General features: G+C 41.7%; 2 protein-coding genes across 2 annotated transcripts in view; one reads left to right on the top strand and one right to left on the bottom strand.

Moving 5' to 3' along the window:
- cpne4a (copine IVa) overlaps positions 1–7590 on the bottom strand; it is a gene marked incomplete at both ends in the record, with an annotated part of 40476 nt that extends 32886 nt beyond the window's left edge. Inside the window, one exon of the mRNA XM_079228105.1 lies at positions 7420–7590. Coding sequence (XP_079084231.1) covers positions 7420–7590 — 171 coding nt within the window. The remainder of the gene's footprint in view (positions 1–7419) is intronic.
- Positions 7591–8159: 569 nt separating this feature from the next.
- On the top strand, positions 8160–26003 carry cmtm6 (CKLF-like MARVEL transmembrane domain containing 6; the record flags this gene model as incomplete). The annotated part of the gene is made up of 5 exons (XM_079227397.1): positions 8160–8248; positions 17449–17566; positions 20471–20647; positions 23699–23797; positions 24387–26003. The coding sequence occupies 5 exons, from the start codon at positions 8160–8162 to the stop codon at positions 24549–24551; spliced, it is 648 nt and encodes a 215-aa protein (XP_079083523.1). The 3' UTR covers positions 24552–26003.
- Between the last annotated feature and the right edge of the window lie 74 nt (positions 26004–26077).

Here is a 26077-nt window from a genome sequence, read left to right on the forward strand (position 1 = left end):
GGAGCATGAAGGAGGTGAAGCATGAAGGAGGTGAAGCATGAAGGAGGTGAAGCATGAAGGATGTTTGAATGATGTTAAAGTCGTTCATATTTCCTTCATGAAATATGAAAGACTTCAAGAACCAGGAGGAGTTTCCTCCTGGTTCTTGAAGTCGTTCTAAAGCTGCATTCTCTCTCCTTACCACCAGTCAGGAGAGAGAACTCCTCTGGTTGTATAGAAGTCTATGCTTCATGTGTTAAAGCTGCATTCTCTCTCCTCTGGTTGTATAGAAGTCTATGCTTCATGTGTTAAAGCTCGTGCCTCGTGTCCTCATGACTCATGTCTCATGTCTCGTGTCTCGTGTCCTCTTGTCTCGTGTCCTCTTGTCTCATGTCTCATGTCTCATGTCTCGTGTCTCGTGTCTCGTGTCCTCTTGTCTCGTGTCCTCTTGTCTCTTGTCTCGTGTCTCGTGTCCTCTTGTCTCATGTCTCATGTCTCGTGTCTCGTGTCTCGTGTCCTCTTGTCTCGTGTCCTCTTGTCTCTTGTCTCGTGTCTCGTGTCCTCTTGTCTCGTGTCCTCTTGTCTCGTGTCCTCTTGTCTCGTGTCTCGTGTCCTCTTGTCTCGTGTCCTCTTGTCTCATGTCTCGTGTCTCGTGTCCTCATGTCTCGTGTCTCGTGTCCTCTTGTCTCATGTCTCGTGTCTCGTGTCCTCATGTCTCGTGTCCTCTTTTCTCTTGTCTCGTGTCTCGTGTCCTCGGGTCTCGTGTCCTCGTGTCTCGTGTCCTCATGTCTCGTGTCTCGTGTCCTCTTGTCTCATGTCTCGTGTCTCGTGTCCTCATGTCTCGTGTCCTCTTTTCTCTTGTCTCGTGTCTCGTGTCCTCGGGTCTCGTGTCCTCGTGTCTCGTGTCTCGTGTCCTCTTGTCTCGTGTCTCGTGTCCTCGTGTCTCGTGTCCTCTTGTCTCATGTCTTGTGTCTCGTGTCCTCTTGTCTCATGTCTTGTGTCTCGTGTCCTCGTGTCTCGTGTCCTCTTGTCTCATGTCTTGTGTCTCGTGTCCTCTTGTCTTGTGTCCTCTTGTCTCGTGTCTCGTGTCCTCGGGTCTCGTGTCTCTTGTCTCGTGTCCTTATGTCTCGTGTCTCGTGTCCTCTTGTCTCGTGTCCTCGTGTCTCGTGTCCTCTTGTCTCGTGTCTCGTGTCCTCGGGTCTCGGGTCTCATGTCTCGTGTCCTCATGTCTCGTGTCCTCTTGTCTCGTGTCCTCTTGTCTCGTGTCCTCTTGTCTCTTGTCTCGTGTCCTCGTGTCTCGTGTCCGCTTGTCTCGTGTCTCGTGTCCTCGTGTCTTGTGTCTCGTGTCCTCGTGTCTCGTGTCCTCTTGTCTCGTGTCTCGTGTCCTCTTGTCTCGTGTCCTCTTGTCTTGTGTCCTCTTGTCTGTGTCCTCATGTTTCGTGTCTCGTGTCCTCTTGTCTCGTGTCTCGTGTCCTCTTGTCTCGTGTCCTCATGTCTCGTGTCTCGTGTCCTCGTGTCTCGTGTCCTCTTGTCTTGTGTCCTCATGTCTCGTGTCCTCTTGTCTTGTGTCCTCATGTCTCGTGTCTCGTATCCTCGGGTCTCGTGTCTCTTGTCTCGTGTCCTCTTGTCTCTTGTCTCGTGTCCTCTTGTCTCGTGTCCTCGTGTCTCTTGTCTCGTGTCACGTGTCCTCATGTCTCGTGTCTCGTGTCCTCATGTCTCGTGTCTCGTGTCCTCTTGTCTCGTGTCTCGTGTCCTCTTGTCTCGTATCTCGTGTCCTCTTGTCTTGTGTCTCGTGTCCTATTGTCTCATGTCCTCTTGTCTCGTGTCCTCATGTCTCGTGTCCTCTTGTCTTGTGTCCTCTTGTCTCGTGTCCTCATGTCTCGTGTCCTCTTGTCTTGTGTCCTCATGTCTCTTGTCTCGTGTCTCGTGTCCTCATGTCTCGTGTCTCGTGTCCTCGTCTCGTGTCCTCATGTCTCGTGTCCTCATGTCTCGTGTCTTGTGTCCTATTGTCTCGTGTCCTCTTGTCTCGTGTCCTCATATCTCGTGTCTCGTGTCCTCATGTCTCGTGTCCTCTTGTCTTGTGTCCTCATGTCTCGTGTCTCGTGTCCTCATGTCTCGTGTCCTCTTGTCTTGTGTCCTCTTGTCTCGTGTCTCGTGTCCTCTTGTCTCGTGTCCTCTTGTCTCGTGTCCTCATGTCTCGTGTCCTCTTGTCTCGTGTCCTCTTGTCCTCATGTCTCATGTCTCGTGTCTCGTGTCCTCTTGTCTCGTGTCCTCATGTCTCGTGTCCTCATGTCTCGTGTCCTCTTGTCTCGTGTCCTCATGTCTTGTGTCTCGTGTCCTCTTGTCTCGTGTCCTCTTGTCTCGTGTCCTCATGTCTCATGTCTCGTGTCCTCTTGTGTCGTGTCCTCTTGTCTCATGTCCTCTTGTCTCGTGTCCTCATGTCTCGTGTCCTCTTGTCTCGTGTCCTCTTGTCCTCATGTCTCATGTCTCATGTCTCGTGTCTCGTGTCCTCTTGTCTCGTGTCCTCATGTCTCGTGTCCTCATGTCTCGTGTCCTCTTGTCTCATGTCTCATGTCTCGTGTCTCGTGTCCTCTTGTCTCGTGTCCTCTTGTCTCATGTCTCGTGTCTCGTGTCCTCATGTCTCGTGTCCTCTTGTCTCGTGTCCTCATGTCTCATGTCTCGTGTCTCATGTCCTCTTGTCTCGTGTCCTCTTGTCTCGTGTCCTCTTGTCTCGTGTCCTCTTGTCTCGTGTCCTCTTGTCCTCATGTCTCGTGTCCTCTTGTCCTCTTGTCTCGTGTCCTCTTGTCCTCTTGTCTCGTGTCCTCTTGTCCTCATGTCTCGTGTCCTCTTGTCCTCTTGTCTCGTGTCCTCTTGTCCTCATGTCTCGTGTCCTCTTGTCTCGTGTCCTCATGTCTCATGTCTCGTGTCTCATGTCCTCTTGTCTCGTGTCCTCTTGTCTCGTGTCCTCTTGTCTCGTGTCCTCTTGTCTCGTGTCCTCTTGTCCTCATGTCTCGTGTCCTCTTGTCCTCTTGTCTCGTGTCCTCTTGTCCTCTTGTCTCGTGTCCTCATGTCTCATGTCTCGTGTCTCGTGTCCTCTTGTCTCGTGTCCTCATGTCTCGTGTCTCGTGTCTCGTGTCCTCATGTCTCATGTCTCGTGTCTCGTGTCCTCTTGTCTCGTGTCCTCATGTCTCGTGTCCTCATGTCTCATGTCTCGTGTCTCGTGTCCTCTTGTCTCGTGTCCTCATGTCTCGTGTCTCGTGTCTCGTGTCCTCTTGTCTCGTGTCCTCATGTCTCGTGTCTCGTGTCTCGTGTCCTCTTGTCTCGTGTCCTCATGTCTCGTGTCTCGTGTCCTCGGCGCTAGAGGACAGATGGCGTTCAGCTCCAGAGCGCTCCATTAAGCTTTAATTGGTTCGTTACGTCCCGCTGACCCGGCTGGATGTCTCCTCAGTGTTCCTACTTCCTGTTGCTTGTGTTTGTGTGTGAAGAAGAAGAAGAAGAAGAAGAAGAAGAAGAAGAAGAAGAAGAAGAAGAAGAAGAAGAAGGAGGAGAATCTGCATTTGCATCTCTAAAAATACTTTTGAGAAACATTAAGTGGGGCAACAGAAACCAGGTCTGACCATCACACACACACACACACACACACACACACACACACACACACACACACACACACACACTCCGAAGAAGAAGAGACGGGTGAGTTTTTAAGGAATGACAGATTTGCTGCTTTATGATCTCAAACATAATTCATATCTGTCGTGTTTTTTTTAATCTTTTCTTGTATAAACTGAATAAAAATGGTTGCAGGTTCAATATAGAAAATGACGATTAATATCTGTGTTGTTTCTTATCATTTTAATTTGAATGTATTTATTGGTTATTATACATTGTTTGAATTTTTTTAGTCTGAGCAGCTAACGGTACACAATGACTGTGATAGTCTCAGAAGCTAACGATACACTTGACTGTGATAGTCTGAGCAGCTAACGGTACACAATGACTGTGATAGTCTCAGAAGCTAACGATACACTTGACTGTGATAGTCTGAGCAGCTAACGGTACACAATGACTGTGATAGTCTCAGAAGCTAACGGTACACTTGACTGTGATAGTCTGAGCAGCTAACGGTACACTTGACAGAGTTAGGCTCAGCTGCAGAGGGCCGTGGAGGAGCGGCTCAGGGAGCAGGTGAAGAGGTGAAGAGGAGCAGAGGCCTAATTGGCCTCAGCTGAAGCTGATCAGGTGTTTTGTGTCTTGGTCCTGTATGAAGCTCAGTAGGGATGGAGGCCAGAGAGGAGAGAGCAGAGTATATATGTATACCAGCTAGGGCTGGGCAGTATGGCCTAAAGTTATAACATAAAGTTATAAAATTACTAAAGTTATAACCATGACTAAAGTTATAACCATGACTAAAGTTTTAACATGACTAAAGTTATAACATGACTAAAGTTATAACATAAAGTTATAAAATGACGAAAGTTATAACCATGACTAAAGTTATAACCATGACTAAAGTTTTAACCATGACTAAAGTTATAACATGACTAAAGTTACAACATGACTAAAGTTATAACATAAAGTTATAACATGACTAAAGTTATAACATAAAGTTATAACATGACTAAAGTTACAACATGACTAAAGTTTTAACCATGACTAAAGTTATAACATGACTAAAGTTATAACATAAAGTTATAACATGACTAAAGTTTTAACCATGACTAAAGTTTTAACCATGACTAAAGTTACAACATGACTAAAGTTATAACCATGACTAAAGTTTTAACATGACTAAGGTTACAACATGACTAAAGTGTTACCATGACTAAAGTTATAAAGTAAAGTTATAACATGACTAAAGTTATAACATGACTAGTTATAACATGACTAAAGTTATAACATGACTAGTTATAACATGACTAAAGTTTTAACCATGACTAAAGTTATAACCATGACTAAAGTTATAACATAAAGTTATAACCATGACTAAAGTTATAACATGACTAAAGTTATAACATGACTAAAGTTACAACATGACTAAAGTTTTAACCATGACTAAAGTTATAACATGACTAAAGTTATAACATGACTAAAGTTTTAACCATGACTAAAGTTATAACATGACTAGTTATAACATGACTAAAGTTATAACCATGACTAAAGTTATAACATGACTAAAGATATAACATAAAGTTATAACATGACTAAAGTTATAACCATGACTAAAGTTATAACATTACTAAAGTTATAACATGACTAAAGTTACAACATGACTAAAGTTTTAACCATGACTAAAGTTATAACATGACTAGTTATAACATGACTAAAGTTATAAACATGACTAAAGTTTTAACCAAGACTAAAGTTAGACCATGACTAAAGTTATAAACATGACTAAAGTTTTAACCATGACTAAAGTTTTAACACGACTAAAGTTATAACCATGACTAAAGTTATAACCATGACTAAAGTTATAACATGACTAAAGTTATAACATAAAGTTATAACATGACTAAAGTTATAACATGACTAAAGTTATAACATGACTAAAGTTACAACATGACTAAAGTTATAACATGACTAAAGTTATAACATAAAGTTATAACATGACTAAAGTTGTAACATGACTAAAGTTATAACCATGACTAAAGTTATAACATAAAGTTATAACATGACTAAAGTTATAACCATGACTAAAGTTATAACATAAAGTTATAACATGACTAAAGTTATAACATGACTGAAGTTATAAACATGACTAAAGTTTTAACCATGACTAAAGTTTTAACATGACTAAAGTTATAACATAAAGTTATAACATGACTAAAGTTTTAACCATGACTAAAGTTTTAACCATGACTAAAGTTATAACATGACTAAAGTTATAACCATGACTAAAGTTTTAACATGACTAAGGTTACAACATGACTAAAGTTTTAACCATGACTAAAGTTATAAAGTAAAGTTGTAACATGACTAAAGTTATAACCATGACTAAAGTTATAACATAAAGTTATAACATGACTAAAGTTATAACCATGACTAGAGTTTTAACCATGACTAAAGTTAAAACAAAGTTATAACATGACTAAAGTTATAACCATGACTAAAGTTATAACATAAAGTTATAACATGACTAAAGTTATAACATGACTGAAGTTATAAACATGACTAAAGTTTTAACCATGACTAAAGTTTTAACATGACTAAAGTTATAACATAAAGTTATAACATGACTAAAGTTTTAACCATGACTAAAGTTTTAACCATGACTAAAGTTATAACATGACTAAAGTTATAACCATGACTAAAGTTTTAACATGACTAAGGTTACAACATGACTAAAGTTTTAACCATGACTAAAGTTATAAAGTAAAGTTATAACATGGCTAAAGTTTTAACATGACTAAAGTTATAACATGACTAGTTATAACATGACTAAAGTTTTAACCATGACTAAAGTTATAACATGACTAGTTATAACATGACTAAAGTTTTAACCATGACTAAAGTTATAACCATGACTAAAGTTATAACATAAAGTTATAACATGACTAAAGTTATAACATGACTAAAGTTATAACCATGACTAAAGTTTTAACCATGACTAAAGTTATAACATGACTAAAGTTTAAACCATGACTAAAGTTATAACATGACTAGTTATAACATGACTAAAGTTATAACCATGACTAAAGTTATAACATGACTAAAGTTATAACATGACTAAAGTTATAACATGACTAGTTATAACATGACTAAAGTTATAACCATGACTAAAGTTATAACATGACTAAAGATATAACATAAAGTTATAACATGACTAAAGTTATAACCATGACTAAAGTTATAACATGACTAAAGTTACAACATGACTAAAGTTTTAACCATGACTAAAGTTTTAACATGACTAAAGTTATAACATAAAGTTATAACATGACTAAAGTTGTATCATGACTAAAGTTATAACCATGACTAAAGTTATAACATAAAGTTATAACATGACTTAAGTTATAACCATGACTAAAGTTTTAACCATGACTAAAGTTATAACCATGACTAAAGTTATAACATAAAGTTATAACATGACTAAAGTTATAACCATGACTAAAGTTATAACATAAAGTTATAACATGACTAAAGTTATAACATGACTAAAGTTACAACATGACTAAAGTTATAACATGACTAAAGTTATAACATGACTAAACTTATAACATGACTAAAGTTACAACATGACTAAAGTTACAACATGACTAAAGTTACAACATGACTAAAGTTATAACATGACTAAAGTTATAACATGACACGTGAGTAGCTCCTCAGCGGTGAACATAACATTTGTTACGGCTAAGCACCGGTATGACGGTTTATGAACGATTCATACCGTATGTACATTTGAAGCCAGGAGAGCGCACAGCCCTATGACCAGCCGCCTACCTCCATCCAATGCCCGTGGGACTTCATCTTGAGCACGAAGCAGGGGTCGGGTTTGGACAGGGCGTCCCGGTCCGAGATGCCCTTGCAGGTGATCCTCAGCTCCACCTTGGAGAGACAGGGGCTGCTGAACAGACCCAGGGAGTTGGCCGCCGACTCGTAGATGTCACTCATGGTTGGAGGCGGGACAGGAAGTCTGTGCACGGGACGAACACAAAAAGCATCAGTTCATCGTTCACGAACGTCACGCTCTATGACTTAACGCCGAGCGCATCGCGGCCACCAGGGGGCCGGGAGCCGGACGAGGCCGCGGGGCACCCTGGTGGCCGGAAGAGGAACTGCTGCCGATCGGGATCAACCCGAAAAAGCTCTTCGTATCGCGACATATTCATAATTAAAATAGTTTTAAACGAGACAGACGTGAATGCAGAGAAGACTTTTAATAAATTAAAGCAACAAGAGAAACTACTCTCCTCCTGTCGGTTATGATTTAACACGAATGTCTTATTTTATTCATTTTGCCTCCTTCGTGGAAGTACATTTACTCTACTCGAGGTACTTTTTACTTCACTTGAATTTCATATTGTTATGCAACACATTTGCTCGATCCAGATTAATATTTTACTAATATTTTATAGAAGGTGAACGTCTTTAGGTTTCATTATGTGTGATGATGTTTGCTCAGTGTGGGTGTTTGCACACACACATAATCATATACTCATGTTCAGTCCTGTGGAACCAGCATGGGGGTCTGCGCTCTGCAGGTGGAGGTCGCCCCCGCTGAGGCTCAGCAGCAGATTAAAGCGACGCTCGTGAACATCCCATCACGCGGGTTAATAATTCATGTCTCTGAACAATAACCGCCGTCAGAAGCTCTGCTGGATCAGCAGGCTGCTGCATGAGAGCACATCACGGCGGTGCGGTGTATTGTATTTATATATTATATATTTTCATTTTTTTTTACTTATTTTTATGTATTTATTACATTTTATTTACTATTGTTAATTAATATTTTATTTATATATATATATATATTTGTTTGTAATTTTTTTTATGGTTTTTTTATTTATTTATTTACATACAAAGATAAGCTTGGATAATTGCTGTCCTGTCTCTCTAACCGTTTTCAAACCGTTGCAAACTGTTTTTGAAGATTAGAAAAACATTAAATGTAATATGTTAGTTTAGTTTTTACCCATAATGCTCAGCAACGAGCTGGGAGATGAGAGCGTGATCAGCGGCTCGATGTAACTGTGACTGTCACTGATTCCTCATCACAGAGTGAGAAGTACAGATGGCTCATCGGATTATTAGTGTTATTTTGGACCTATTTTTATTTCATTTACACTCTTAGAATTGCATCTGTTGCGCAACAATTTCCCTCCAAACAAAACAAACGATCTTGGTTTAAAAACGATCAAAACCAAACATCACAATAATAAAAACACGTGTAATAAGCCTGATATAAAACAACAAACTGTTCAAAACGACAAAGATTCAGAGAAGCCGAGCTCCAGCGAAGGGAAGCGAGTAGAGTCTTGATGTTCCTGCAGGCTGGAGGTCCCTGACCTAGTATTTATTATCTTCTCCTGAACCTAACCTAGTATTTATTATCTTCTCCTGAACCTAACCTAGTATTTATTATCTCCTCCTGAACCTAACCTAGTATTTACTATCTTCTCCTGAACCTAACCTAGTATTTATTATCTTCTACTAACCTAACCTAGTATTTATTATCTTCTCCTGAACCTAACCTAGTATTTATTATCTTCTCCTGAACCTAACCTAGTATTTATTATCTCCTCCTGAACCTAACCTAGTATTTACTATCTTCTCCTGAACCTAACCTAGTATTTATTATCTTCTACTAACCTAACCTAGTATTTATTATCTTCTCCTGAACCGAACCTAGTATTTATTATCTTCTACTAACGTAACCTAGTATTTATTATCTTCTCCTGAACCTAACCTAGTATTTATTATCTTCTACTAACGTAACCTAGTATTTATTATCTCCTCCTGAACCGAACCTAGTATTTATTATCTTCTACTAACGTAACCTAGTATTTATTATCTTCTCCTGAACCTAACCTAGTATTTACTATCTTCTACTAACCTAACCTAGTATTTACTATCTTCTACTAACCTAACCTAGTATTTATTATCTTCTACTAACCTAACCTAGTATTTATTATCTCCTACTAACGTAACCTAGTATTTACTATCTTCTACTAACCTAACCTAGTATTTATTATCTCCTCCTGAACCTAACCTAGTATTTATTATCTCCTCCTGAACCTAACCTAGTATTTATTATCTCCTACTAACCTAACCTAGTATTTACTATCTTCTACTAACCTAACCTAGTATTTATTATCTTCTACTAACGTAACCTAGTATTTATTATCTTCTACTAACCAAACCTAGTATTTATTATCTCTTATTATCATCTTTTGCAGGAAACCCCTTGACAAACGTAACTTGTTCATAAATCACACGGACATGCTGGTGTTTTCTGCGTTGTGCATTTGACGCTCTAAGTGTACTCGACTCAGAGTACATTATGTATATTTATGTATATCTACATGAACACAGCATCGTGCTCCTCTGGGAGACAGCCGGTCACTGGGAAACCCTCCAGAAAGCCTCCAGAAAGCCTCCAGAAAGCCTCCAGAAAGCCTCCAGAAACCCTCCAGAAACCCTCCAGAAACCCTCCAGCCCGGCTGTGGCAGAAACAGCGTGTTGTGTTATTGATGAGGCGACACAGATCTGAACACAGAACAACACATCCGTGACTCCCGTGTGTTCCTTCATCCTGTCATCCTTCATCCTGTCATCCTTCATCCTGTCATCCTTCAGCCTCTTTGACGTATGTCACTTGTTATTTCATAAACAAAGTTCAAAATGAACTCTGTTGACTCGTAAATGTACAGAATATCTCTACAAGCGTATTTTAAATGATTTAGATTCATTTAATTGAGGATAAAAAAAAGAACATTTCACAAAACAATATGTATGAAACAGAACATGCAGCGTGTGGATCAGTTCTCCTCTTTGGATTAAATCAATAAATTCAAGTTGGATACGAATGTTGAGTAGAAATAATAATCAGTAATTATTCTGTAAACCAACTCTGTAAAGAAAGTTTCACACGTAGAACAAAGTGAAGACAGAACGCTGAGAGTCTGAGAGCTGCAGGTCGATCTGAGCTTCATGTTTTGATCTTTATCTCAGCGAACTCAACGTTACACAACATTTAATGTGTGTAGTCATTTTTAATACACACCGTGACTACACACCGTGACACGGTGACTACACACTATGTCTACACACCGTGACTACACACTATGTCTACACAACGTGACTACACACTGTGACTACACACTATGTCTACACACCGTGACTACACACCGTGACACGGTGACTACACACTATGTCTACACACCGTGACTACACACTATGTCTACACAACGTGACTACACACTGTGACTACACACTATGTCTACACACTGTGACTACACACTATGTCTACACACGGTGACTACACACTATGTCTACACACGGTGTCTACACACGGTGACTACACACTATGTCTACACACGATGTCTACACATGGTGACATACTGTAAAACAATTAATAAGTAAAAGGTATACCTATTTTATAATGTAATTGTTTTTCACAAATACACTACATGTATTATAATTATTGTTCCCTGTCATCTTATGTTCTCATTGCACAGCTCCTGTCTTGGCAGATGTTAAGTGACGGCCTGCTAGGGGTTCTGTACGTGTGATTCCTCACAGAGACAAGGATCCCCAGCAGCAGCCTGAATCTGCAGCTGATCCACTGAAGGTGCAGGTAGAAAGTCCACGGCCCACCACTGCTGTGACTACACACTGTAACTGCACACTGTGACTACACACTGTGTCTACACACTATGTCTACACACTGTGACTACACACTGTGACTACACACTGTGACTACACACTGTGACTGCACACTGTGACTACACACTGTAACTGCACACTGTGACTACACACTGTGACTGCACACTGTGACTACACACTGTGACTACACATTGGGACTACACACTGTTACTACACACTGTGACTACACACTGTGACTACACACTGTGACTGCACACTGTGACTACACACTGTAACTGCACACTGTGACTACACACTGTGACTGCACACTGTGACTACACACTGTGACTGCACACTGTGACTACACACTGTAACTGCACACTGTGACTACACACTGTGACTGCACACTGTGACTACACACTGTGACTACACATTGGGACTACACACTGTTACTACACACTGTGACTACACACTGTGACTACACACTGTGTCTACGCACCGTGACACGGTAACTACACACGTGACACCGTAACTACACACTGTGACTACACACCATGACACGGTAACTACACACTGTGACTACACACCGTGACACGGTAACTACACACTGTGACTACGCACCGTGACACCGTAACTACACATTGTGACTACGCACCGTGACACCGTAACTACACATTGTGACTACGCACCGTGACACCGTAACTACACATTGTGACTACGCACCGTGACACCGTAACTACACATTGTGACTACGCACCGTGACACCGTAACTACACATTGTGACTACGCACCGTGACACCGTAACTACACATTGTGACTACGCACCGTGACACCGTAACTACACATTGTGACTACGCACCGTGACACCGTAACTACACATTGTGACTACGCACCGTGACACCGTAACTACACATTGTGACTACGCACCGTGACACCGTAACTACACATTGTGACTACGCACCGTGACACCGTAACTACACATTGTGACTACGCACCGTGACACCGTAACTACACATTGTGACTACGCACCGTCACACCGTAACTACACACGTGACACCGTAACTACACACTGTGACTACGCACCGTGACACCGTAACTACACACGTGACACCGTAACTACACACTGTGACTACACACCATGACACGGTAACTACAGACTGTGACTACACACGTGACACCGTAACTACACACTATGACTACACACCGTGACACGGTAACTACACACGTGACACGGTAACTACACACTGTGACTACACACCGTGACACCGTAACTACACACTGTGACACCGTAACTACACACGTGACTCCGTAACTACACACTGTGACTACACACCGTGACACGGTAACTACACACGTGACACGGTAACTACACACTGTGACTACACACCGTGACACCGTAACTACACTCGTGACACCGTAACTACACACTGTGACTACACACCGTGACACGTAACTACAGACTGTGACTACAGACTGTGACTACACACCATGACACTGTAACTACACACGTGACACGGTAACTACACACTGTGACTACACACCATGACATGGTAACTACACACGTGACACGGTCGCTACACACTGTGACTACACACCATGACACGGTAACTACACACGTGACACGGTAACTACACACTGTGACTACACACCATGACACCGTAACTACACACTGTGACTACACACTGTGACACCGTAACTACACACGTGACTCCGTAACTACACACTGTGACTACACACCGTGACACGGTAACTACACACTGTGACTACACACCGTGACACCGTAACTACACTCGTGACACCGTAACTACACACTGTGACTACACACCGTGACACGTAACTACAGACTGTGACTACACACCATGACACGGTAACTACACACGTGACACGGTAACTACACACTGTGACTACACACCATGACATGGTAACTACACACGTGACACGGTCGCTACACACTGTGACTACACACCATGACACGGTAACTACACACGTGACACGGTAACTACACACTGTGACTACACACCATGACACCGTAACTACACACTGTGACTACACACCGTGACACCGTAACTACACACTGTGACTACACACCGTGACACCGTAACTACACACGTGACTCCGTAACTACACACTGTGACTACACACCGTGACACGGTAACTACACACATGACACGGTAACTACACACTGTGACTACACACCGTCACACCGTAACTACACAATGTGACTACACACCGTAACTACACACGTGACACCGTAACTACACACTGTGACTACACACCGTGACACCGTAACTACACACGTGACTCCGTAACTACACACTGTGACTACACACCGTGACACGGTAACTACACACATGACACGGTAACTACACACTGTGACTACACACCGTCACACCGTAACTACACACTGTGACTACACACCGTGACACCGTAACCACAGACTGTGACTACACACCATGACACGGTAACTACACACGTGACATGGTAACTACACACTGTGACTACACACCGTGACACGGCAACTACACACCGTGACACGGTAACTACACACTGTGACTACACACCGTGACACGGCAACTACACACTGTGACTACACACCGTGACACGGCAACTACACACCGTGACACGGTAACTACACACTGTGACTACACACCGTGACACGGCAACTACACACCGTAACACGGTAACTACACACTGTGACTACACACCGTGACACGGCAACTACACACCGTGACACGGTAACTACAGACTGTGACTACACACCGTGACACGGTAACGACACACTGTGACTACACACCGTGACACAATAACTACACACTGTGACTACACACCGTGACACGGTAACTACACACTGTGACTACACACCGTGACACAATAACTACACACTGTGACTACACACCGTGACACAATAACTACACACTGTGACTACACACCGTAACACGGTAACTACACACTGTGACTACACACCGTGACACGGTAACGACACACTGTGACTACACACCGTGACACAATAACTACACACTGTGACTACACACCGTGACACAATAACTACACACTGTGACTACACACCGTGACACAATAACTACACACTGTGACTACACACCGTAACACGGTAACTACACACTGTGACTACACATCGTAACACGGTAACTACACACTGTGACTACACACCGTAACACGGTAACTACACACTGTGACTACACACCGTAACACGGTAACTACACACTGTGACTACACACCGTGACACGGTCACTCCAGACTATGACTACACACACACACACTGGAATCATGAGAGAAAATATTACCAAATTAAAAGAAAAATATATGTATATATTGTCACATAATATATACATATATTTTATCATATATTATATATATTAGTCATATTTTTATCAGACCATAAACACAAAATATAAGATCAATAAAGAAAGTCAGTGAGACTTCCACAGAAGATATCATGAAATAATCCAAACTGATCCCCAAAGCAATAATCATTGATTTATGAATTATTAGTTATGAATCGTTTCTAAAGGATGTCGTTGACATTATGACATCAGTCATGAACACATGAATCACAAACGTCACAAAGTAAACAGCCTTCTTATTTTAAATTAATTAAACTATTTAATATCTTAAATCATATTTGAAACAGCTGTTCATCCATTCACCAGATTTAATCAGAGAATAACACTTTCATGAATGTTTACTGATTTTTATATTTTTTTTTTATACAACATAATATTAGATCACAGAGCAGCAGTGAGGAAATATTAAAAATAAAGATCAATATCAGCTTTGTGAGAATCTGACAGAAAGATGTTGAAATCATGATGAAATGTATGAAATAATAACGTTTATTTAATATAATAACATTTATTTAATATATTAACATTTATTTAAAATAATAACATGTATTTAAAATAATAACGTGTATTTAATGTAATAACGTTTATTTAATGAAATAACATTTATTTAATATAATAACGTTTATTTAATAAAATAACATTTATTTAAAATAATAACGTTTATTTAATAAAATAACATTTACTTAATATAATAACGTTTATTTAATATAATAACATGTATTTAATATAATAACGTTTATTTAATATAAAAACATTTATTTAATATAATAACGTGTATTTTATATAATAACGTGTATTTAATATAATAACGTTAATTTAATATAATAACATTTATGTTTTACCTGCTCAGAGGTGCATGAAGAAGAAGAAGAAGAAGCTCCGGAGCCAGAAAAGCATCAGAAAGTTTCCAGTTTCAGCTCAAACACACTGAACTGAGATCAGCTGCACGCTGACGGACACACGGCTCCTTCATCCTCATCCTCCTCTTCCTCTTCCTCCTCCTCTTCCTCCTCCTCCTCTGGCTGCTGGAGAGCCTTTGCAGCCTCCAGACGGCTCGCACGGCTTTATAGCGGGGGAAGCCTCTCACACACGGGGAGGAGGAGGAGGAGAAGGAGGAGGAGGGGGAGGAGGGAGAGGAGGAGGAGCAGCGCCCCCTGCAGGCCGACCACAGGAAGCACAGGTCAGACAGGAGAGCACCGACCAAACTCTGTTACATTTTCTGTTATTCAAGTAGAAAATCATAACATGTTTAATTATCTCTCATATTTTACTTGATGATAAAAAAAACTACATTTAAATGTTGTGTATTTATATCACAAAGGGTTCAGTCTTTTGTTATAATAATAAAAATAATAATGATAAACATTTTTGTTTATTTTTTTTAGATTAAATACAAAGATAAAAAAATACAAAGTAACACCATCATGATGGAATAAAATACCTAAAAATATTATAAGATAAAAATAATAATAGTACTAAACCAAAAAATAAATAAAAAGCTACAACAAACACATTTTAACATTACGAGTTTATCTCGACTTATAATCAATACCCCAACAACCGTCTTAATCATTTTATTATAATTGTTAAGTAGTCAAATAATTAGTGGAAGTAACTGTCTTAAAGTAGAAACTACAGTTTAAATAGTTGTAGTATTAATTAAAGTAATGTATATGTTTCTTGGACGTTTTATTATTTGAGTTAAGAAACTCAAATAAATAAAATAAAAACATCAGAAAAAAAGTGTTGAAATAATAATCTCACACACTGGGTTCCGGAAAGAAGAAAACACTTTTAATGTGAAAGGTTCAAACCGGAAGCTTGCCGGCTTCCGTCTGACTTGACAGAATAAAAGTAAACGCGGAAGTTTCGCAGTTGAGAAACCAACAAAGCGACGAAGGGGAAACTCCGCAGCTGGAAGTTTAAACTTCTGAGAACCGAAAGCGACCTGAAGGGTGAGTCCGGAACATTCACGTGTTATTACTTTAAATACATACATACACATGGATATTCAGCAGTTTCCTGTTCTAAAAGAGGCGCTCTGTAGATTTCCGGCCACCATTACAAAGTGGACCCTGAAACCAGACTGCGTTTAAAAGTCCGCCACTTTCACCTGAGCCGTGTTGCGTTCAGGGCAGACTTTCATCCGGTGACGCAGGTGACCATATCTCCATGTTTAGTGAAGTGCGCGTTGCCCTGCGCACAGAGGTCTGACCCATACAGACGAAGCAACACAAGCACAGCTCCTCCACCATGATGAGAGCACGTGACGCGGTGTTTAATAAATAAAGTTGTGCACGTAATGTTGTTCTCGGCGCGTTCAGGGTCACCTGGGGAAGATGAGCGCCAGGCTTCCAGCTCCCCTACAGAGACTCTCACCTGTCCGCTCCTCCTCCATGGAGGACAGAAGTAGTTTATATTTATATAGAAATAAACCTCAAGGTGAACTTCTTCTGACGTGTTCACTGCTCACGTTATTAATACATAAATGAAGAAATATTTAAAAGAAAATCACTTTTTAGAAAAGTGAGTTACAGTTTAATAATTAATTAATGGTATTAAATGTACTACTACTTGTAGAAACAGCTTATTCATAATATTTAACAAAATATTATTGTTTTTATGTGTAAAATAAAGTCGTCTGATGAATGTAGTACTTTCTTTTCGTGCCACATCATGAAGTACAAGTACCTCACATTGGTACTGGAGTGCAGTACTCTGTGTGTACTCTGTGTGTAACTGCAGTACTCTGTGTGTACTCTGTGTGTAACTGCAGTACTCTGTGTGTACTCTGTGTTTTCAGCTCCATCATGGCCGATGTTTACTCCGTGACCACGACCCCGAACCCCAAGTCCTCCTGTCTCTGGATCCCCTCAGAGAACCTGGAGAAGCTCCGCTGTGGAGTCAAGGTCCTCCAAGTGGTGAGTTCAGGGACTGTGTGCGTGTCTGTGTGTGTCTGCGTGTGTGTGTGTCCCCTCTGGACCATCCTCTTCATGAAGCTGAGGAAGTGAAAGTTCTGCAGAAAGCCGTCGTCAGCAGATCTGAGCGCTGCTGACCGTCACTGTTGCAACATTTAGGCGAGGGTCATATAGTGTGTGTGTGTGTGTGTGTGTGTGTGTGTGTGTGTGTGTGTGTGTGTGTGTGTGTGTGTGTGTGTGTGTGTGTGTGTGTGTGTGTGTGTGTGTGTGTGGAGACGCTCTGCATCCGGCTGTTGGACAGAAAGAGGATGTGCAGGACGTCCTTCATGAGGACAAGAGACGCTTTTAATTATCAAAAATCATCATTGTAGTAAAAGTACTCTGATCCTCTCCTGCAGTAGTAAAAGTACTCTGATCCTCTCCTGCAGTAGTAAAAGTACTCTGATCCTCTCCTGCAGTAGTAAAAGTACTCTGATCCTCAGCAGTAGTAAAAGTACTCTGATCCTCAGCAGTAGTAAAAGTACTCTGATCCTCTCCTGCAGTAGTAAAAGTACTCTGATCCTCAGCAGTAGTAAAAGTACTCTGATCCTCAGCAGTAGTAAAAGTACTCTGATCCTCAGCAGTAGTAAAAGTACTCTGATCCTCAGCAGTAGTAAAAGTACTCTGATCCTCAGCAGTAGTAAAAGTACTCTGATCCTCAGCAGTAGTAAAAGTACTCTGATCCTCAGCAGTTTATTTGTGGCTTTTTAATGAGACTCGTAGAATAAAACACATTTATTCATGAAAAATCAACATTTTAAGATTTTGTTTCGTCAGATTTTTCTGATGGAAGCTTTCGCGATGTGTTCAAGGACCGTCAGAAAGATGGAAAATCTGACGGTTGATACAGTTTTTACAGCTTGTCGTGCCGCTTGCTGAAAGAAAACATGCTCTCAGCCCTCTGGGCTCGTGGCTCAGGTCAGCTTTACACTGGCGGGCGAGACGACTTCCTCTTCCTGTTGACTTCCTCTGGACTGATGATGAAACTCTACTGGTTCTGTCAGACTGGATCCTCATGACTCTACTGGTTCTGTCAGACTGGATCCTCATGACTCTACTGGTTCTGTCAGACTGGATCCTCATGACTCTACTGGTTCTGTCAGACTGGATCATTCATAAACCAGGACGATGTTCATCACAAGAAAGATGCAGTTGTACTTTGTTACTGGGTGTTTTGAGTTTCTGCCCGTTGTTAACAAAGTTCCCCCCGGAAACAAGCCCCTCCCCCGGTAACAACGCCCCTCCCAGTTGTAAACAAGCCCCTCCCCTGGCAACAAAGCCCCTCCTAGTTGTAAACAAGCCCCGCCCAGTTGTAAGGCAAGGCAAGTTTATTTGTAGCACATTTCAACAACAAGGCGATTCAAAGTGCTTCACATAAAACCATTAAAAGCATCAAAACATAATGCAGATTTAAAAACAGTTAAGAAAACATTAAAACAGTCAAAAAGTAGAAAAAGCAACATAAAAAATAAAAGTTGAATAAAAGTTGCAGTGCAGTTTAAGAAGTAAAATGCAGTAGTGAGATGCAGTAATTGAATCTGGTTCAGTTAAAGGCAGCAGCAAACAGAAAAGTCTTCACTGTGGACTTAAAAGAGCTGAGGGTCTATGAGGGTCTATGAGGGTCTATGAGGGTCTATGAGGGTCTATGAGGGTCTCAGCAGACCTGCAGCTTTCAGGACCTGGTTCCAGATGTGTGGAGCAGAAAAGATGAACGCTGCTTCTCCATGTTTAGTTCTGACTCTTGGAACAGAAAGTAGACCCGTCCCAGACGACCTGAGGGGCCGGGATGGTTCATAAGGTAGCAGCAGATCACAAACATACTTAGGCCCTAAACCATTCAGTGCTTTATAAACCAGCAGCAGGATTTTAAAGTCAATTCTTTGTTTGACAGGGAGCCAGTGCAAAGACCTCAGAACTGGAGTGATGTGATCCACTTTCCTGGTCTTAGTGAGGACTCCAGCTGCAGCGTTCTGAATCAGCTGCAGCTTCCTGATTGACTTTTTACAGAGGCCTGTGAACACACCGTTACAGTAGTCAAGTCTACTGAAGATAAATGACCTGTGAACACACCGTTACAGTAGTCAAGTCTACTGAAGATAAATGACCTGTGAACACACCGTTACAGTAGTCAAGTCTACTGAAGATAAATGACCTGTGAACACACCGTTACAGTAGTCAAGTCTACTGAAGATAAATGACCTGTGAACACACCGTTACAGTAGTCTAGTCTACTGAAGATAAATGGCCTGTGAACACACCGTTACAGTAGTCTAGTCTACTGAAGATAAATGCATGGACAAGTTTCTCCAGATCCTGTTGAGACATAAGTCCTCTAACCCTTGATATATTCTTCAGGTGGTAGTAGGCTGATTTTGTAATTGTCTTGATATGTCTGTTCAGGTTGAGGTCTGAATCCATAACTACACCTAGATTTCTGGCTTGGTTTGAGGTTTTTAACATTAGTGATTGAAGCTGAGCGCTGACTTTCAATCGTTCGTCCTTGGGACCAAAAACAATTACTTCTGTTTTATCTTGATTTAATTGAAGAAAATTCTGGCACATCCAGTTATTGATTTCTTCAATGCATTCAGCCAGCCCTTGTATGGGACTATAGTCCCCTGGTGATATAGTTGTCAAACAGCCCCTCCCCCGGTAACAAGCTCCTCCCAGTGGTAAACAGCCCCTCCCCCGGTAACAAGCTCCTCCCAGTGGTAAACAGCCCCTCCCCCGGTAACAAGCTCCTCCCAGTGGTAAACAGCCCCTCCCCCGGTAACAAGCTCCTCCCAGTGGTAAACAGCCCCTCCCCCGGTAACAAGCTCCTCCCAGTGGTAAACAGCCCCTCCCCCGGTAACGTGCCTCTCCCTGCAGCTGCTGTCCTTCGTGGCCTTCGTCCTGGAGGAGACGGTGCACAGCTGCATCAGCTGCTCGGCGCTCTACTTCTTTGAGTTCGTGAGCTGCTCTGCCTTCCTGTTCACGCTGCTGCTGCTCGTGCTGCTCTACACCGCGCTGAGGGTCCGCGTGGGCGTGAGCTGCTGGCCCCAGCTGGTAAGAGACATGCCACTGTACCGCAATGAAGCTAGCTTAGCTTAGCATAAAGGCTGGAAACGATTCAAACGGAACCGTTTTGTTTTATTCCCACGAGTAATCCTTATTCATAAACTACTTTATTATCTTTAAACAAACCAGTATTATATGTTTTTAAAGGTTGAATATCCTGTAAAGTATTTACTCATGGAGATTTTAACACAATATTCTTCTTTGTAAACGGACGTGTAAACAATGTTTTCATCAGTTGACGTGTGACGTTGCACTCGGCGGTCGTGATGAAGGTCGAGGTCGTCCTTCATCCTCCAGCGCTCTGATATTCAAACCTTTTGTTTCATAAATCCGTTCCTTCGTCTCCGCGCTTCAGCGTCAGGACCTAAAAACAAAGTTATGAACCAAGCCGTTATGAACCAAGATACCATATAATATACATCTAATGATCTGATCGTTATACGTGGCAGGAAGTAAAGTATTTACAAAATAAAGGTGTTTAACTGGCAGAGCGTGAACCATCAGCATGAAAAGGAGTGCAGATTTCTTATTTAACAGCAGAATTAATTTTTTTACTCAACCCTTTGTTTCAAAATAAAAGTCCTCCAGCATCTTCCTATGGCTGGGGCTTTATTTTGCAGTGCAGCATTGTGGGAAAGACAGTAAACCTGTCATGATTATTATTTTCAATTAGCAATGCAGTTAAAGGAATATTTAGATTTCATTTGAGTATTTCTCCTTTGCTATAATGATTTAATATTATTATTTCTTATTTTACCTTCTTTTTGGTCCAAAAATGAAACTCAGCTTTTTTCCGGACGTTCGTCGTGATGCGCCGCAGGAAGTCCACGGTCCAAAAGCTCAGGAAGTCTCATGGCCGTTTTAGAGACGAGTTTCCCTCCGTGGAGGAAGCGTCCTTCTCTGAATTTTCATAATAAAAGCCTGTCTTAAAGCAGCAGGGTGGCGTTCAGGGCCGCAGGTCGTCTCCGGGCCGGGGGTTCGAGTCCCACAGCCCGGCGTGCCCCCCGTGACAGCGCCACCTCACCGTCACCCGGGCGCCGGCGTGGAGGAGCTGCGCGTCCGCCATCGGCTGCCCGCAAGTCTGACAGCGCCGGAATAGCTGCAACAGACTGCGGCCGCAGACGCCGGCGCCGTCTTCGTCCTCGTCTTCGTCTTCGTCGGACGTCGGCGCGTTTAACTCGTCGTCCCGAGGGTCAACCGACACCACGATGCAGAAGCTTTCTTCTGCTGCTGCTGCTGGCGGCTGAGAGGAGCTTCCTGCAGCGCCGCCTGTCGCCTGTGAACGATAGCAGTAACGTTAGCAGTAACGTTAGCAGCACCGCTAACGGAGAACCAACAGGAGAGCTAGTAATGTTAGCAGCACCGCTAACGGAGAACCAACAGGAGAGCTAGTAACGTTAGCAGCACCGCTAACGGAGAACCAACAGGAGGAGAGCTAGTAACGTTAGCAGCACCGCTAACGGAGAACCAACAGGAGGAGAGCTAGTAGCGTTAGCAGCACCGCTAACGGAGAACCAACAGGAGAGCTAGTAACGTTAGCAGCACCGCTAACGGAGAACCAACAGGAGAGCTAGTAACGTTAGCAGCACCGCTAACGGAGAACCAACAGGAGGAGAGCTAGTAATGTTAGCAGCACTTATAGCAACACTCAATATATATATAACTAATCACAGAATTTAATACAAATTACTATTAATTACAACAAATAATACTGAAGTTGACTTCCTAGTTACTTTTAAATAAATAAAAAAGGAAATTAGTAAGAATTGCAATTAGCAACGCAGTTAAATAAGGAAATTTAGAATTTCATTTTTGTAATATTGTGCATTATGACCTGCGCGCTGCTTCTCTCCGGAGTCCTCGGCGGCGCATGCGCGTCTGCCCCGACCGGCTGCGCGCGCCCTCTCCCGGGGAACACCGACGGCACGGCGCCGCTCTTCAGCGCCGGCTTTGGCGCCACCTGGAGGATCTTGGCGCGGAAGTCCTCCTCGTAGTCGTCGGGCAGGAAGTGCAGGCTGCACACGCGCACGCCGCCGTACCTGGCTGCGGGCGTGCGCTCGTCAAAGCGCGGGTTCCGGATCGCGCGCAGCCACGCCCTGCAGCGCGGCGGGTCCCTCGTCGGCAGGCCGTGGAAGACGACGCCCAGAGACCTGGCCTCGTCGTAGCCTTTACACCCGGGAACGCAGCACCTCCACGGCATCGCGCCGGCGCCGAAGGCTCGGGAAACCACGGAGGAAGCGGGAAATATAAAAGAATAACCGTTATATCGCGGCTGTAGCGGTAAAATGTGTGAAAGAAAACAGAAATAAACTGCGTCGTAAAGGCGCGCGAGCAACTTCCGGTGTTCTTCTTCTACCGAGAGATGTCCGGTAGATTAAGCACTGCGCGGTGTAATGCTGCTCCCCACAGGCGGGACACGGCATTACAGTTATATCATTATAGCATATCGTTTATTTCTGTTTTAAACGTTAGAGGTTCCTTTTTAAATAAAATAATGCGTCTGATTTTTCCAGCATTTCACACATTTATATGAATATTGTCAGTCAATGGCTTCAATAAAGAGTTAATAAGTACAAGAAAGAAAACGTGTGAAATATTGCTCACTTTAACCTCAGACCAAAAATATTATTTGTATGTCCCAGAAAGGTTTTAATCCCTGTGGTGTTTGCTGTTATAATGAACAAAGATTTTTATTTTACCATCAGGCCCTGAACGCCTCGTTAAACTGGCCCCAGAAGAGTTTAAAGACATATCATCAATTCTAATTATAAGTCTAATAAAAAGTATTTTTTGATCGATAAACTCCACCACATTTTAATATATAATTATTTAATTTGAGCATCTTTAACTTGTTTAATCACATAATTTATCTGTTTGTCAATTAAACAAATAAACATGTTATCAGAGGTCCAGAGCCATGCTAGCTGTTTCCCTCCATTTCCGGTCTTTATGCTAAGCTAAGCTAGCAGGCTTCAGCTGCTATACAGAGTGAACGAACCTCAGGCCTCCTCTTCCTCCTCCTCCTCCTCTTCCTCACAGGACTTTGTGTACACCGCTGTCATCGCGTTGCTCTTCCTCATGTCCTCCATCATCTTCGCCTCCAGCAACAGCGACACGTCGATAGAGAAAACTGCTGTGGTGAGAAGACTCCTCTCCTACCTCCTCCTTTCCTCTCTTACTTCCTCCTTCTTTCCTCTCTTACCTCCTCCTTTCCTCTCTTACCTCCTCCTTTCCTCTCTTACCTCTTTAAGTTGCTACCTCCTACTTTACCTCCTAGCTTCTTGTCCTCCTAGCGCCTTTATTATTTCCTTTCCTAACTCCTCATTTCTTTCCATCTCTCCTTCCCTAACATCTCTTTCCCACCAAACACTTTCCTCCCTACCCCCTCGTTTCCTCACTACTTCCCTCATTTCCTCCTTCGTACCTTCTCATTTCCTGCTTCCTTCTCATGACCGCCTCCTCTCCCTCATTTCCTCCTTCCTTCCTTCCTCCCTCCTTCCCCTCCTCCTCATTTCCTCCCTCCTTTCCCTCATTTCCTCCTTCCTTCCTTCCTCCCTCCTTCCATATAATTTCCTTCCTCCTCATTTCCACGCCTCCTTCCCTTCTCCCTTCCCCTCTCTATAAAGTGTTGTAACCCCTTGTCTCCTCCCCTAGGCGTTTGGTTTCCTCGCCTCCTTCCCTCTTTCCTCCTCTCTAAAGTGTTGTAACCCCTTGTCTCCTCCCCTAGGCGTTTGGTTTCCTCGCCTCCTCGGCGTTCCTCGTGGACCTCGTCTTGTTCGTGAAGACTCACGGTTTCCCGTTCCAGAGCGGCCAAAAGCCGACGCCCACTAGCGGCGTTTCCGCGGCGACGGACGCTCCGCCGGAGACGGCCAAACTCAACGAGGCGGAATGAGTGAGCGCCGGCCCTTTAAGGAGGCGGAGCTTCAGCCACCACGGCGGCCATCTTTAGAGTTCTTTTTTTATTCCTGTTTAGTCGTCGTCCTCCAGCCGCTGTGCGCCGAGATCTTCAATGAATGAATGAATGAATGAATGAATGGCAGCGTCTTAAAGGAACAGGACGCGGTTCTTCAACAGACACTAGAACCACTAAAGATTCTGCTGTAAAGTTTGTTTTTAAGATGTTTAATCAACACAATGAATCGGATTAATTTATGGATTTATTGTCGTGTTGCTTCTTATTTTATTATCATGAAATTTAAACAATAAAATGCTGTAAAATAATTGTAATTGAGTCAAAATGAAAGCGGTTTAAATCAACAACAAATGTTATTGATGCTCAGAATAAAAACACAAAGTCTTGATACAGTAAATCTGAGCCGCCGTAGTTTTTACGTGTTTTCCGATCAGGCCCTGAACGCCTCGTGAAAGTTTAGAGATGACTTTGAAGTTTGTGTCGAAATGAAGAAACTCGACAGAGAAAAAGTCTTTAATGATTTAAAACATGAAACGTCTTATTTCCTGTTTTAGTTTGTCTGAAAGATGTTTTGATATTGTTTTATATTCTTTAACCTCTAATGGATCCGTTTGTGTGAGTTCAGTTTTCAAGGTTTGAATCTTCTAAATTGCTTTGTTTTTTATTGAATGTTTTATGAATGAAATGACGCCGTTTTGTCAAACTTGATTACATTCTGAATATAAATCATGAAGTAATCATCACATCTGATTGTTATTATAAATTCAATTTAAAATGTAGTTTTAAATTCTCTTATTTGTCGTTGAAAGACTTTTTTTCTTAATCATGTCAAAGAAATTCCCATATTTGTATATTTCTCCCTCTTCACTCGGTCAAATCCTGAGACGTTTGATTCCAGCGCGACGTAATAACCAGAGAAAGTCCTGAGTTTTGATGCATTAATATCATTAATATTACTTTTGGGTTTCTCAAAAAGGGAAAAAAAGACTTTAATTAATCTGTAAAACATTTAATTCAGATGATTTGTTTTATTCTTGACGTTCATGAAAGAGGAAACAAGTTTTACTTCGTAGTTTATTGATAATTAAACATTGAATACAGCGATAACTGTTAATGCAATAAATATGTTCTTATTCAGAAGAATCAGTTTTTATATCAACGTAGTAGATATTAGTTTATTTTGGAGAATATAAATGTTTTTGTAATACGTGTGTATATTTCCCATGATGCTCTTGTCTGTAATCATAGATTAGTCTCACTTTTCTTATGATCATTATTCTGCCATTTATTAAACACATTTTCAAGAAATGAGTGTTTTTTTAATCATATTTTATTATTGTTGAATTTAGTTTGAATCATTTGAGGTTTTAATAACAGTTATTTAGATTTTCTCCTGAAGATGAAATGTTTGTTTTTTTAGCTAAATGTGTTTGAGAGAAAATATATTTTTATTAGGACATGTCATAATAAAAATATTATAAAAATATGTTCTCATTATTATAAAA

Source organism: Taurulus bubalis, assembly GCF_910589615.1.
Source record: "Taurulus bubalis genome assembly, chromosome: 12".
Lineage (NCBI taxonomy): Eukaryota > Metazoa > Chordata > Actinopteri > Perciformes > Cottidae > Taurulus > Taurulus bubalis.